Raw genomic sequence first — 16162 nt, 5'->3', positions numbered from 1 at the left:
AATCTTTATTTTGTGTGTATGAGTGTTTTCCTTAATGAGTATATATGAAGCAGAGGCATGGAGGTCAGAAGAGGAGGTGGATCCCTTAGAACTGGGGTGACAAGCAGTTGTGAGTTGCCATATGGGTATTGGGAACTGAACCTGGGTTCTCTGATAGAGCTGCAAGTGCTCTTAACCATTGAGCCATCTCTTAAGCCCCTAATTCTTCCTTTTTTAACATGAAAGGCGTAGCTGTCCCATTATGTGCATCTGGTAATGCCAGCACCTGTCTTTATCCATCCATTGCCCGCTGCTGCCTCTAGTACACTCAAGACACCTGAGATCTTTGCTTCTTTCCTGTATTAGGTGACTTGGGATGCCACACTACCCAGGTTTAAACAACAGAAAGTTTATCTTCAGACTTCCTGAGGCTGGATGTCTGAGATCACTGATAGTAGAGTTGGGAAGAACTCTCCTGTTTCTGGTCCAGAGAGAACTGATTTCCTGCTGTGTTCTGCCATGGCTTGTTCCTGATATACTCAGAGACACAGTGAGAGTAAGCTTTTTGGTGTCTCTATTTATGGAGTTACCCACTGATCCCCTTGGATTATGGCTCCTCTCCATGAGTTCATTCAATTTTAATCCTTAAAGGCACCATCCCTAAACTAGTTATGAAGGGATTAGTAATTCTATCTATGAATTTTGAAGGAACACATTAAATCTCCAGATCTTGGGCAAGGCAGTTACATGAATGGTTTTTCAACCCCATGTGGACTTCTTTTTTTCTTTTTTGTTTTGTTTTCCAAGACAGGGTTTCTCTGTGTAACAGCCCTAGCTGTCCTGGAACTAGCCATGTAGACCATGCTGGCTCGAACTCAGAGATTTGCCTACTTCTGCCTCCCAAGTGCTGGGATTAAAGGCATGCACCACTACCACCCGGCTCCCACGTGGCCTTTTAAGAATGGACTTTGGAGCCAAGCAGTGGTAGCATATGCCTTTAATCCCAGCACTCGGGAGGCAGAGGCAGGTGGATCTCTGTGAGTTCGAGACCAGCCTGGTCTACAAGAGTTAGTTCCAGGACAGGCTTCAAAACTACAGAGAAATCCTGTCTGAAAAAAACAAAAACAAAAACAAAAACAAGATAGGTTCTATAGATAGAAAAGCTCTTAAGGGTGTAGGGAAGGATCCGGTGTGGTCTCAATCATACAGCTCAAAGGTCACCAGGCTCTTACCCACGTCTGCTCACAGGTTATGTCTCCCTTCCTTTGAAGGAACAACGCTGTGTGTTGTACATTGCTCGTCACCTAGCTTATCTGTGTCTCCCACCAGAGGGCAGGGACATAGCAAGGAAAGCACAGCCTGAGAAGGGATTGCATCGCCCTCTGCAGATCCCTAGAGGCTTCACCTCACTAACGGTTTCACGGGCAGTTCTGCTGGGTTGGGTAGAGTCCAGAGGCGGGAGCAACCTCCCTCTGTCTTCACAACAGTTCGGGAACTATTTTGAAGCAGTTTGAATGGAAAAGAGGTTAGCACGTGGAGGGGGCCACCAGGCTGGGCCCCACACCCACTTCCCAGTTCCAGCCCCCCAGCAGCCGGAGTGAACCTGTGGGTGTGGCCTTGCCAATCAATCAGATCCCGCCCCTCCAACGGTGTCCCCGCCCCTTCCTCCTCGTCACCCAATCCCATTACTGTCCCATGTCGGCCCCGCCCCGCCGCGCTACCCGCTTCGGCTGCAGGCCTGAAGCAGGTTTGCTGTCCCGCAACTGCCATGGAGACGGTGCTGAAGCGGGAGCTGGGCTACAGCTCGGTCAAAGCTACGGGTCACTCGGGAGGCGGGTGCATTAGCCAGGGCCAGAGTTACGACACGGACAGAGGACGAGTGTTTGTGAAAGTGAACTCCAAGGCAGAGGTAGGACCACCGGTGCTGGGTCCGGCGGCTCCTTGGCCCGGGGCTAAAATGGGGCCTGGCTTGGGTGCAGGATGTGTGGCTGAGATCCCGAGCCGCCCGGAGCCCTAGCTCTGGGTCTAGGTCCGTGGTGTGGGTAGGGTTAGAGTCCCAGTGTGCAACCATAGGCTCTGTCTGGCCGCCGTCCACGCGTGACCGCCATACCCCGGCGGTCTCCCTCTGGCCTCGGGCCTTTGCAGACTCTGCCGTTGCACACTCTGGTCGCACTGGCTTTGCGGATGCTGTGGTATTTTGAGACCGCAGTGTCCACTTCTATGAGAAAAGCCTTTATGTTTGGCGAGTTTTGAGAAACGTCAGAGGACATGCGTTTTTATCTAGAGCTTATTTCAACTCGCAGGGACTAAAGCTCACGGATCAAATATCTTAAAGTATCAGGCATAATGCACTCACCCCACCACGTTCAGTTTGTGTGTGTACTTTTTCTGCCCTATTGCTTCAGCAGGGCGAGCTCCGCTGTTTCAGCTGTGTTCCTGGTTGCCGCTGTCCCGTTTTCATTTTAAGCTGGTTTCTCCAGGACTTGGTTGCAAGGGCGGTGGATGGCTTCTGTAGGACTTTCTGGATACGACTAAAGGTGTTTATCTTCTTGCCGAGCCCTGCACCTCAGACACCTCAAAGTACTTTTTTATTCTTTCCTTAGAATTGGTGTCTATAACCAAGGCTGACCTCCAAACGCAATCCTCTTGTTCCAGCTTCTTGCTGGGGTTACCGGTCTTAGCCACAAGCCTGGCTTGCGGTTAGGTTCATTTTTCTTTCAAGAAAAGAATCCTATCTTTCACATGTGTGTTAACCTTTGAAATTATTTTCTCAAGACTTGCCCCGTCTACAGACATCAGCCGAACTCTCTCAACTGTCTTTGAAGTTACTCTTGCACTAACTTATCCTCAGTGCCAGTACTTGGTGCGACCGCGATGGCCTTCATATTCTACAGGCTGACCTCAAACTCAGAGATTTGCTTTGCAGAGGTCCTGAGTTCAGTTCCTATCTGAAGTTTCATTCTCTTTCTCAGGAAGTATTTTATTTTATTTATTCTTTATGACACAGTTTCACTCTATATGTAGCCCAGGCTAGCCTGGAACTTACTATGGAATCCTCAGCCTCTCAAGTTAGGTATGATTACACATATCGGCCAGCATATACTGCTGAGTTTTTTTAAAAGATTTATTTATTTACTTCTTTATTTAGTTTTAAAGATGATGTATGATTGCATATGTTGGGAGGGATGTGAGTGTGGTGCCCATGGGAACCAAGGCATCAGATCCTCCTGCAGCTGGAATTACAGGTAGTTATGGGCTATCTGATGTGGGAGCTGGGAACTGAATTCAGGCCCTCTGCAAGAGCGGTATGCTCTTTTAACCACTAAGCCATCCCTATAGCCCGCTGCTGGAGTCTTTCAAAGTCTATTTTCAATTCTCCAGCCTTCTTCTCCCTTTGATACTTTTCTTGCGTGCTCTGGAATATATCGTGTGAATGATGTAGGTACACAGGCCGTAAGGTAAACATCTGCTGATTGTGGATATAACTGTTGTGTTGGAAATCCAACTCTTCATGTTCTGCTTTCTGTGAGTTAAGACTACCTGGCTGCTCCTGTATTTGCTTTTTTATGCCTTGCTAGGATCTACCTGGTCTAAGTTTTTCCACATTTGGCTGTTCGTATGTGACTCTTGTGAACGTACATGATTGGTTTATCTCAATTTTAGTTTGTTTCCAGATTTTGTTTTGTTTCCATAGTGGTCCAACCGAAGCTTAATTTTCCTATAGGTCTGTTCATGAGTAGCTATTTTTGTAGCTTAGACTCTTCAGACCACTTAAACAGTAAATGACATAAAAAGGATCTCCACTTCATAATGGCTTCACAGTCCTTTTTAAACCTCTCCTGATTTTTTTCAATACTGCCTCTTAAAGCAGTCTCTATCACCAAGACCTCTGTGAAAGTTTAGCTTCTCCTTCATATTCTAAAGAGATTTCTGTGAAGGTTCTGCCTAGTACATAGTTCTTATCTTTCTCCTCAGAAACGTTGGCCCTGTTAGTGAGTAATAACATCTGTAGAGTGTTTAGAAAGAGCTGTGTGTTAGCTGCTAACTCAATCATAACCCAAGTTTAAGAAATTTAGTATTCTCTCGTTTTACAGGTGAGGAAACTGAAGCCAAGAAAGCTTAAGTAACTTGCCCAAGATCAGAGAGGTAGTAACTACGAGAGTGAGTAGGAGAATTTCCACGGTAGCACTGTTCAGTTAGGGATGTTCACACTGTGAAATAGTATACATGGTGAAGGCATAACAAATACACCAGACCCCACTACCCATGTCCCTCTGTGTAAAATGATCAAGTAGCACTCAGAAGGCTGAGGCAGGAGGATTGTGAGTTTGAGGCCAGTATGGACTACACAGCAAAACCCTGTCTCATAAAAACATCAAAACAAAACAACAACAACAAAAGCCCAACAGCACAAAAAGAATGACCAAACGGGCAGAATAGCTCTTTGATGGTAGAAGCCAGGGTAGAGAGAGCTGTCCGGGGGTGGGCAATGGTTATTGAGTGAGAAGGAGTGGAATTTCTATTGGTATCTGGATTCTTGATCTTGTGATGGCGATGCTTCAAGATCCATTGATTGGCACATGTGGGAGGCAAAGCAGGCAGTTCTCTAATGAGTTTGAGGCCAACCTGGTCTACATAGCAACTTCCAGGGCAGCCAAGGGTATACAGAGATCCTATCTCACAAAAAACTAACAAACAGAAGGCGTTGGTGGTGCACACCTTTAATCCCAGCACTTGGGAGGCAGAGGCAGATGAATCTCTGAGTCTGAGGCCAGCCTGGTCTACAGGGTGAGTTCCAGGACAGCTAGGGCTGTGTGGAGAAACTCTGTCTCAGAAAAACAAAGCAAACAAACAAAATGCAGCCCCAAACTGAGAAATAGAAGCTTTCTTATGCCTGTGTGACTTTGGCACTTTTATTTTTCCCATGAGTTCCCAGAAAGCACTGTCCTTCTCTTGAGTCCTCTCTGGCATAAATGTGGTTTGGAACTGTAATGCCTGAAGAAAGTGTGTAACTGGTCTTTCTCTGCTGACCTCGGTTTTCTCTCCATTGTTTGACTGACAGGCTAGGAGAATGTTTGAAGGTGAAATGGCAAGTTTGACGGCCATCATGAAGACAGACACAGTGAAAGTCCCCAAGCCTATCAAGGTCCTGGATGCCCCAGGAGGCGGGAGTATGCTAGTGATGGAGCATCTGGACATGCGGTACCTGAGCAGGTTTGTCTTGACGCCATCCTTTCTGCTTAAAAGCAAAGGCTCTATTTTTCCCTGGTGTGGTTGTTTTATTTTGGGGGTGCATGATTTTGAGGTGTGGTGTAAAAAGATCTCTTGGCTACATAGATGATGACCCTACAGTCTGACTGGCATGTCCTCTCTGCCAACTAAAAGCCAGAGAGAGGGCTCTCTCAAAGTGAGATGATTACAGAAGACTCTGTTGCAAAGTCTAAGAAGACTAGAAAAGGAGGTCAAATAACGGGAATCTCTTATTTCAATTTTGTTTCTTTATTTTGAAACAGTCTTGTACAGCTGAGGCTTGATCCTCTTGCCTCTTCCTTCCTAGAATTCTTGCTATTGTGCCTCCATACCTAGTTTTCCTCCTATTTCAGTAGAATGAACTTTTTTTTTTAAAAAAAATTATTTATTTTATTTTATGTGCATGGGTATTTTGCCTGCATGCACAGCACAGATATGTGTACCACATGCATGCCTGGTGTGATAGATTCCTGGAACTGGATCCGTCTGGACAGTTTTGAGCTGCCATGTGGGTGCTGGGAATTGAACCCAGGCCCTCTAGAGGAATAACCAGTGCTCTTAACTGAGTCCTCTCTCCAGCCTCCAGTAGGATGAATTTTATGCTCAATGTTTGACCTGCTTTATGTGCCTTGAGATCTTTCAGATGGATCTGCTGTCTGTGTGTCATCTGTTTAGTTCCTGCATTTTGATTTTAGTCATGCTGCCAAGCTTGGGTCCCAGCTTGCAGATCTGCACCTTGAGAACAAGAAGCTTGGAGAGGGGCTCCTGAAGGAGGCTGGCACCGTGGGTAAGGGACCCTCTCTGGAGAAGGGCCTTCAGCCAGCATGGGCTCAGGGATGGGGTAGTGCTGTAGCCTGTGCTGATGCCAAAGCACATTTGCTGTGCAGTGAACACCGTGGATGTGATGGGCACAGTGTGTCTTAGACACACTGAAAGACAGGAAGTATTGCTGGATGTGAAGCTGTGTGATGTTATGGTTGCTTTATGTCTAACTCTCCAGAAGGGAGTCTAATTGAAGTTGTTTTAGCTTTCAGTATAAAGTGACTCCTTTAAACACATTGTTGTCTCTTCCATGTACACACCATTCTTGAGACTCAGAATGATGGCCCTAATGCCCCCCATCATAGAACAATGCTATGGTGTTAGCATTGAGAGAATTTTCCAGGATTTTCAGGCTGACAGTTGGTAATTCACATGCTAACTCTGCTAGACAGAATAGCTGATAGTCAGAAAGCAGATAATCCGGTCTACTGTGTCATGTTCTACTGGTGGGTCCTGGCAGCCTGCCCATCCTGTGATGATATACTAGTAATACCATCAGCCTGTCTCTTTGTACGGTGAGGATCTACTAATAGGCCCATTAACTGGCTTTCCTGTTGCTTCCAGGCTGCATGGGTCTTGAGTTTGGAGAGACACATGAGTTTGATGCCGTTTCAAAGTGTAATAGGTTTTTGTTTGTTTATTTTTTGAGACTGGGTTTCTCTGTGTAGCTTTGGCTATCCTGGTACTCACTCTGTAGACCAAGCTGGCCTCGAACTATTAGAGATCTGCCTGCCTCTGCCTCCCTAGTGCTAGGATTCAAGGTGTGTGCACCACCACGACCCAGCAAATATAATAATTTTATCTGTCAAAAATGGAACTACATTTGCCAATGAAAAACCTCTTTTCCTGATGAATTGTGTGGTAGATATTTTTTCCTTTCTAAACAAATGCATGTTTTATTTATTTTTGTCAATGTTTTGTATCCCTCCATCCCCATGCATTCTCTGGTACTTGGTTCTGCTTCTGGAATAGTTAGTGTCCTTGGTTATTAAGTTTGCTAAAGCAGATGCTATTCTGAGTGATCTGAGGGCCTTGCTTATCTCTGGGAGCAAGCATGGGGTGGTAATGGCATACTGACTGCAAAGGAACAGCTCTGAGCTCGGGCGGGGGTTGCTGAGGGTCTTTTGGGACAAGGGGACAAACTAGTCACCTTTCTTTGTTTCTTTTTGTGTGAAAGGGAAAGGAAGTGGACAGGCAGAGCGGCCCTTTGTGGACCAGTTTGGATTTGATGTAGTGACATGCTGTGGGTACCTCCCCCAGGTGAGTGGCACAGAACTTCCTTCCATTTCACGGTCAGACTGGATATTCAGACACAGTAGGGAAGTTGCCCTACTCCTTTCTGGGAGATTTTGTAAGTCTTTGCACCATTTTTTTCCTGATAATTTTTAAGAAGTTGACATGAAGTAAACTCACATGTTAGATTAAGATGAAAAATGAGACAGAACAAAAAGTTAGGATGTTAGATTTCAAGGAAGGGTTAAAAATGAGAAAATCTGGAGCTGGAGAGATGGCTCAGCCGTTAAAGGCTAGGCTCACAAGCAAAAATGAGAAAATCTGTAACTTTTGTTTTATTTTCCTTATAATTATTTATTTGTTTGTTTGTTTTGAGACAAGATCTCACTATGTAGATTTGACTGGCCTGGAACTCACTATGTGGACCAGATGGCCTTGAACTTGTAAATGTCTGTAAATGGAGATTACACATTAGTTTCCCAGCCACCCAGACCTGAATAATCACACAGAAACTATATTAATTACAGCATTGTTTGGCTGATGGCTCAGGCATATTCCTAGCTAGCTTTCACATCTTAACCCATTTCTATTAATCTATGTATCACCATGAGGCTGTGGCTTACCAGTAAGGTTCCAGCATCTTTCTCCTTTGGTAGCTACATGGCATCTCTTTGACTCGGTCTACTCTATTTCTCTGTTCAGATTTCCTGCCTGGCTGTATTCTGCCTTGCCATAGGCCAAAGCAGCTTCTTTACTAACCATTGGTAATAAAACATATTCACAGCATACAGATGGGAATTCCACATTATCTCCCCATTTCTGTCTAAATAAAAATGAAAGTTTTACTCTCTCATCCATTTTATCTTTGAGTCTAAAGTTTCATATCTAATTTACCCTTTATCCTAACTACAAAAAGCTATAACTGTCTTCAACTCCATTAAAGATGCCAGAAGGATATAATATTACCTAAGTAAACAGGAAGTGCATTGTAAACAACTTTCAAAACTCTAGAATTGACAGAGACATCTCATTGCCTGGATTGTCATCCAAAGTTCTTCTGTAATATTGGGACATCCATCTTCAGCCTACAGGCCCATAGTATTTAGCAGACTTTTCCATGAAGCAGGAAATTTCAAAGACATTTCCACCTATATTGGCAGTTTGCCTGTCACTTTCTTCTGTGTTTTGCAGAATGTCTGGCAGACACTTTCATGAACCAGAACTCTGAAGGACTGTCTCACCTTCTTTAGACAAGTTCAACAGTCATTTTTCTGTGGGTCCTGCATGTCCAGTTCATACAGCATGCCATCAAGCAGTCCAGGCAAGAGCAGTTTCTTGCCCAATGGCTAGCCTTGTCACATGAAGGCAAATTCCATAATGAGTTTCTTCAATGCCTATCAACCTCTCTGAAGTAACTGATGCTTCCAGAAGCAGACATGTCTCACTGTCAAGTTCTTAAAGTCTAAGTTCTTAAAACATTTTAAATGCCATATTCTGTAGGTCTTTGAAGTATTGAAGATTATCTATCTAACTGAACTCTGTCTCTATATATCTAGAAAACCTAACTAACATGACTACAAGTTTGACTATTATAAATGACTATGTATTAATCTGTAATTTTAAATTATATGTTACATTTTAAATGAATTGTAGAAATATGATACCTTAAACAAGAGTAGAAATATACATTTAACAACTGGACCTTAAATTTATATCAATAAATCAAAGTCCATACCAATGTAAAGTATTCATTTCCATATCATATCCCCCTTTAAATGAAAACAAACATTCATAAACAATCATTTTGGGAGTTTGGATATAGTTTTCTCCAAACTACTTCCTGTCGTTTGTTGGGTGAAATATTTTAGTGTTCACAGAGACCTTCAGGGGAACCTTGTTCCATCAAACCACATTAGCCTGGAAGGAATCCATAGTTTTCCTCTTCTGTGGAAACAAAAGCAGAACCTTTTTTCCAAAGTAACATATTAGACTCTAATTTTGAAGCCAAGATACCTTTAAAATATATATGTTGGTTTAACTTAACAGCCTGTACAATGAAATGTCTCTCTGTAGTTAGCTCATTTACAGTAAAAAAAAAAATTCAAAGAATACACAATAATACACATAATCCAGATTCTTTGTGTATATTTCATCTTTACATGGCTTAAATTTTTTACTCTATTACATTTTTAATATTCATTTTATTACCTTTACTCCTTTAATCCATGACTGTACTTTTTCTTCTCTCTCTCTTAAGCCCATATACATTTATCCAACACTGTGACCCATTCTGAATCTGTCTTACTGTGTATCTGTTAATCATCTTCTGACCAGGAGAGTTTTATTTTATTTATTTTATTTTATTTTTTGAAATGTGGCTAGAATTAATGCTATGGCTTTGCCTGTTGGCTCTGCCCAGTCCAGCATCGTGGAGGTATGTTCACTTCTCCTGCAAGCCATGCTCACCGCTCCAGCTGCAGGACACAGCAGGTCTGTGTCACCGCCATTAAGCAACTAGTAACATGCTGCTCACAAACTCATTCAAGTACCCCATAACAAGACCTCCTGAAAGAGCCAGAGCTGTTCACGTTGCCAGTACAAACCAGGAATCCAGCTTAAAGAAGCTGTGCCTCTGCTCACTGCAGGCAAACAGAGTCTATCTGAAAAAATGCAGCTACCAAGAAGTTCCAGTTTACTCCAATTTTTGTGGGTCTAGAAGCCTTTTTTATTTTTTAAAGCTTTTTAAAGTCTTCTTATATCCATGCCCCACTTTGGGCACCATTTTGTAAATGGAGACTACGCGTCGGTTTCCTGGCTGCCCAGACCCAAATAATCACACAGAAACTATATTAATTACAACACTGTTGGCTGATGGCTCAGGCATATTTCTACCTAGCTCTTACATCTTAAATTAACCCATTTCTATTCATCTATGTATCACCACAAGGGTGTGGCCTACCTGTAAGGTTCCGGCATCTTTCTCCTTTGGCAGCTACATGGCATCTCTTTGACTCTTCCTACTCTCTCTCTATATTTCTGTTTAGATTTCCCACTTGGCTTTATTCTGCTTCTTTACTAACTGTTGGTAATAAAACATATTCACAGCATCCAGAGGGGAATCCCACATCAGACATCTGCCTGTTTCTGCCTCCCAATTCTTGGGATTAAAGGTGTTTGCTACTATGCCCAACTTATTTTTAAAAATTTTTTTATTTTATGTATTGTGTGCGTGCGCGCGCGCTTACCTACTGAGGCAGAAGAAGGAATTAGATCTTCTAGAACTGTAGTCACAAGTGGTTGTGAGTAATCTGAAGTGGGTGCTTGTAACTGCAGCTTTTCTGTATCCCACTCAGTCATGATCCCCTTTTAAAATAATCACTCAGAGGCTTAATATTAATTAGAAACTGTTTGGCCTGTTAGCTCAGGGTATTATTAACTCTTACAACTAAATTAGCCCATTTTTAATTAGTCTATATTTTATCATGAGGCTTGTGGCTTGTTACCTCACATCTTGCTTCTCCAGCTTCTGCTGGCTCCTCCCAGGCTCCACCTTCTCCCTGTTTCTTTGCTCGGATTTCCCACCTCTATTCTGCCTGACTAATGGCCAGATCAGCTTCTTTATTAACCAGTGGTAATAAAACACCCACATCAGGTGCTGCGACCTGAACTCTGGCCTGCTACAAGAGCAGCAAGCCCTGTTAATGCTAAGCCATCTCCTCAGTTAGTATCATAAGTAACGAGGAGATGGTGTAAGTATATGACAGGAAGAATGTGGGTTCTGTGTAAAGTACATTGTTTTACTTAAGGACCTGACAGCTGAGGGTTTTACTGTGAGCAGAGGTCTTAGGTCCACTCCCCTCTAGTTACTGAAGTACTAAACTCTCAAAGACAGCACACTGACCGGGCATTATACCTTTCATGTTCATGGTTTATGTCTGTTCTCTGGGAGTTCCTGCCTGGGAAGTCCTGCCTGATGTCCAACAAGTACAAAGTAGATTGGATGACAGTTGTGACCATTTTTATTGTCAATTTGTTACAATCTAGAATCACCTGGGCAGAGAGTCACAGTGAGAAATTATCTGAATTGGGTTGGCCTGTGGGCAGCCCTGTGACAAATTTTCTTAGTAGGGTTAATTGATGTAGGAAGACCCACCCTAAATTTGGTCAGCACCATTGCTTGACTCCGGATGTGAAGAGCTGTTCCTGTCTGCCTTGACCTTCCTGAAATGATGGAACATCATCTGGAATTTTAAGATAAAAAACAAACAAACCAAAAGTACCCCTAAGAATGGCTTAATGAGGGTATTTTTTATCACAGTTACAAAAAGGAAACCAGGAAAGCTCTTTGCCTAGAGGTCTGAATGTAGAATCTAGAAATAGAAACTTCTAAATGTTTTATGGCTGGATGGTGGTGGTGCATGCCTTTAATCCCAGTATTTAGGAAGCAGAGGCAGGCAGATCTCTGTGAGTTTGAGGCCAGTCTGGTCTACAGAGAGAGTTCCAGGACAGCCAAGGCTACACAGAGAAACTGTATGTTGAAAAACAAAACAAAACACAAAACAAAATAAAAAAAGCCAAACTAGATTGATGTGCAAAGTCCTTCTGTATATGTGTTGCTTTTATTGGTTAATGAATAAAGAAGCTGTTTTGGCCAGTGGCTTAGCAGAATGGAGCTAGGCGGGGAAAACTAAACTGAATTCTAGGAGAAAGAAGGTGGACTAGAGAGATACCATGTAGCCCCCGCCAGAGACAGACAGCGACAGAACCTTGCTGATAAGCCACAGCCACGTGGCAATACACAGACTAATAGAAATGGGTTGAATTAAGATGTAAGAGTTAGTCAATAAGAAGCTAGAGCTATTAGGCCAAGCAGTGATTTATTTAATACAGTTTCTGTGTGGTTATTTCGGGAGTCTGGACAGCCGGGAACAAACAAGTGGCCTCCTATTACACTAGATGTTTTATGATGGTAAAATGTGGTCAGGTAGATGGTCAGAAACAAGCCCTGAGATCCAGAGGGTCAACAGCTCAGGCCTTTGTTCCATAGTTGTAGTTAAATTGTTTGAGTTGATCTTCAGTCCTGGAAGGCTCACCCGGCTAGTCACCCGGCCCACCCTGCTGACCATTCCCCCGGGGACGCTGGACCTACAGTCTCAGCCTATGTTGAGACTTCATGCTGCCTGGTCATCCCCCTGGTCATCCCCCTGGCCATCCCCCTGGCCATCCCCCTGGTCATCCCTCCAGTCATCCCTCCGCTCTTGCGCCTCCTGTGGCTGCCGCTCCTCTTCATGCTTCCTGCAGCTCATTTTACTTTGGGAGTTCTGGGCACTCAAGTCTCCTTCAGTTCTGAAGTTTTCTGTAAAATCTGTCAACTTGACAACAGAGGAGGGAGCCTCAGTTGAGAAAATGCCTCCTTAAGATCCAGCTGTAATGCATTTTCTCATTTAGTGATCAATGAGGGAGGGCCCAGCCCTTGGTGGGTGGTGCTATCCCTGGGCTGGAGGTCCTGGGTTCTATAAGAAAGCAGGCTGAGCAAGTCATGGGAAGCAAGCCAGTGAGCAACACTCCTCCATGGCCTCTGTGTCAGCTCCTGCCTCTGGGATCCTGACCTGTTTGAGTTCCTGTCCTGCCTTCCTCCAGTGATGAACAGCAACGCTGCAGTGTAAGCCAAATAAACCCTTTCCTCCCCAACCTTGCTTTTTGGTCATGGTGTTTCATCACAGCAACAGAAACCCTAACTAAGACAGTCTGCCTTGTCCTATTCTCTCTCCTGGGCAGGTAAATGACTGGCAGAAAGACTGGGTCACATTCTATGCCAGTCAGCGCATTCAACCCCAGATGGACATGGTGGAGAAGAGGTCCGGAGACCGGGAAGCTCTTGAGCTGTGGTCTGCTCTGCAGGTGAGCAGGGGCTTCACTGTACACCCAGTGCCAACAGTGCCCACTGAGCACTGATAGGGGGAGCACCAAGGCATGGGTAGCGCTGATTGTATTTCTCACAACATTGCTCCATCTGCTGTCTCTAAATCAGACACATCTGAGTAATGGCTCAGATAGATCTGTGGAACAGCACTTAGGAGGACACCTACACCTCCATATTCATTGACCGCCTTGTCTAAGACTCCATCTTTCTCCTTGCAGTTGAAGATTCCTGACCTGTTTCGTGACCTGGAAATTGTGCCCTCCTTACTTCACGGAGACCTCTGGGGAGGGAACGTAGCAGAAGATTCCTCTGGGCCCATAATTTTTGATCCGGCTTCCTTCTATGGCCACTCAGAGTATGAGCTGGCAATAGCTGGCATGTTCGGGGGCTTCAGCAGCTCCTTTTACTCTGCCTATCATAGCAAAATCCCTAAAGCCCCAGGATTTGATAAGCGCTTACAGCTGTATCAGCTCTTTCACTACCTGAACCACTGGAATCATTTTGGATCTGGGTACAGAGGATCCTCTCTCAACATAATGAGGAATCTCAGCAAATGAACTGGCCAGAGGGCAGAGTCTCCTCTGAGTGTGCTGGGTCTCCTAACAAGATGATTCTGTGTCTAGATCAAGTCTCACCGTCACAAGCGTCACTGCTCTGAGGGAAGTGCCTCAGAGTCAGGTGACCAGATTCCAACTTTTCTAAGGAGTTCATGATTCTCCATTGTCTTTTCTTCATGAATTCTTCCCATTTACTCCATGGCTGCACTTGCTTAAGATCCCTTGATGTTTTATTTCTTAGCTTTGTAGAGAATGGGTTATTTCAGAGGAATGGTTATATAATCCTGAAGTTGTGTACATTGTGAGACTTTCTGGCTAGGTTAGGCCTCAGTGGTGATTTGAGCAGAGACTTAGGAAGTTTAGATACACTGAGCCACACCGTGCTGCAAAGGTGAAGAACTATGAGGACCGTGTTGGTGTGATTGAGGTGCCCACCTCCCATCACTTCCTTGTTGTGCATTTGGAACATTTCTGAGCTCTTCACAGTGATGCTTTGTGATGGTCAGGCGTGATCTAGACATGGAGTCATCTTGTTAGAAGATTTGAATAATGACCAACTCTAAAATCAGTGATATTCCCTCTGCTTGTGTAGCACCTCTGAACCCTGCTGCAAGCTGAGCAGGTCTGGAGATTGGTTTGCGGACTGATCAAGCTACCAACCTTAGGGTAACTTGGCTCAGTTTTGGAGCCTGGAAAAACTCGTTATGTCAGCTTTGTGCTGTTTTCTCCTCCTCCTCCTCCTCCTCCCCCTCCCTCTTTCCCCTCTTCTTCCTCTTCTTCCTCTCCTTCCCCCCTCCCTCTCTCCCTCCCCTTCTTCATCTTCCTCTTCCTCTTCTTCCTTCTCCTCCTGCTTCGCGTCTTCCTCCTCCTCGTCTTCTTCTTCTTCTTCTTCATCTTCCTCTTCTTCCTTCTCTTCCTCTTCCTCCTCCTCCTCCTCCTCCTCCTCCTCCTCCTCCTCCTTCTTCTTCTTCTTCTCCTTTTTGTTTCCAAGAAAGTGTTTCTCTGTGTAGCTCTGGCTGTCCTGGAACTCACTCTGTAGATCAGGCTGGCCTCAAACTTAGAGATACACCTGCCTCAACCTCCCGAGTGCTGGGGTTAAAGATGTGCACCACCACTACTCTGTGCTTTGTGCTGCTACAGAGATTTATATTGGTATGGATCTTGGTTTATTGGTACAAATTTTAGGTCAATTTTGTTATATGTATATTTCTGCTCTTGATTCAAGCTAGAGCTAACGGGCCAAGCAGTGATTTCATTAATACAGTTTCTGTGTGATTATTTTGGTTCTGGGAGGCTGGGACGAACAAGTGACTCCTTGCAACATTGTGCTATTTTCTAAAATTGTCATTTCCTTGCAACATATGAACATTTATATTAATATTTTTTGTGTTTCAACATTGTAGAAATGGGAAATTTCATGATTGAAATTGATGCTGATAAATCTTTTTGCCTAAGAATTTGAATAAAATTGCAGTTGTTTCAGTGATGCCTGGGACTTTTTTTCCACATACATGTGCTCAACATTTATCTTAGCTGTTTGCCAGAAAATATTGTAATGCAATATTGTGACAATAAATAGGTACAACTGATGTTTCTTCCTGTTTTGCAAGGGGACTTATTAGTTATTTTCCTACTGGTGTGGTAAAACATCTTGGCCAAGGCAGTTTATAGAGGAAAGAGTTGGTTTAGGCTACAGCGACAGAGCATTAGGGTCCATAATGAAGGAGGTCACACGGCAGCAGGTGGCAGACGTGGTGACTAAAGCTGAGAACTTAGAGCTCACATCTTAAACTCAAGCACAAGACACAGAGAGTGAATCTGGAATGGCCTGTGGCTTTCACACCTCAAAGCCCGCCCCCCCATGATGTATTTCCTCTAGGAAAACTACACCTCTAAACCTACCCAAATAGTGCTGCCAACCGGGGACCAAGTATTCAAACATCTACACTAAGGACATTTTCATTCAAACCACCACAAGGTCTCCTGTAGCCTAGGCCAGCCTTGAATTCCTGGTTCTCCTCAGCCGTCTCACCTCCTCTCCAGTTTGCTTTTTGTTTTTGTTTCATCTTTTACACCCATAAAATTGGCCATACTACTTTTTTTTTTCCTTTCCTTTTTACTTTCTTTCTTTTAGGTTTTGTCGAGACAGGGTTTCTCTGTGTGGCTTAGAGCCTGTCCTGGAACTCACTGCGTAGACCAGGCTGGCCTCAAACTCACAGAGATCCACCTACCTCTGCCTCCTGAGTTCTAGGATTAAAGGTGGGCACCACCGCCACCTGGAGACCCTACTGTTTTCAGAGGCTTCGTATCCCAACTGCCTTGCCTCTGAATTGTTAGTGGCTATTAGCCCTCCCTATCCAGTTGGGTCCTGTTCTCACAGCTTCTTCCTGTGCCTCTC

The 16162-nt window shown here is 44.2% G+C and overlaps 1 protein-coding gene across 1 annotated transcript; it reads left to right on the top strand.

Moving 5' to 3' along the window:
• Positions 1-1688: 1688 nt before the first annotated feature.
• On the top strand, positions 1689-15250 carry Fn3krp (fructosamine 3 kinase related protein). Its single transcript, XM_048429356.3, has 6 exons — positions 1689-1888; positions 5042-5193; positions 5925-6016; positions 7229-7311; positions 13063-13185; positions 13426-15250. Exons 1-6 carry the CDS (start codon positions 1748-1750, stop codon positions 13762-13764), a joined length of 930 nt encoding a protein of 309 aa, XP_048285313.1. The 5' UTR covers positions 1689-1747; the 3' UTR covers positions 13765-15250.
• The last annotated feature ends 912 nt before the right edge of the window (positions 15251-16162 follow it).

This window comes from Myodes glareolus, chromosome 9 (genome assembly GCF_982192425.1).
Source record: "Myodes glareolus chromosome 9, mMyoGla1.1, whole genome shotgun sequence".
NCBI classification, from domain to species: Eukaryota; Metazoa; Chordata; class Mammalia; order Rodentia; family Cricetidae; genus Myodes; species Myodes glareolus.
This window is presented reverse-complemented; position numbering and strand designations above follow the sequence as displayed.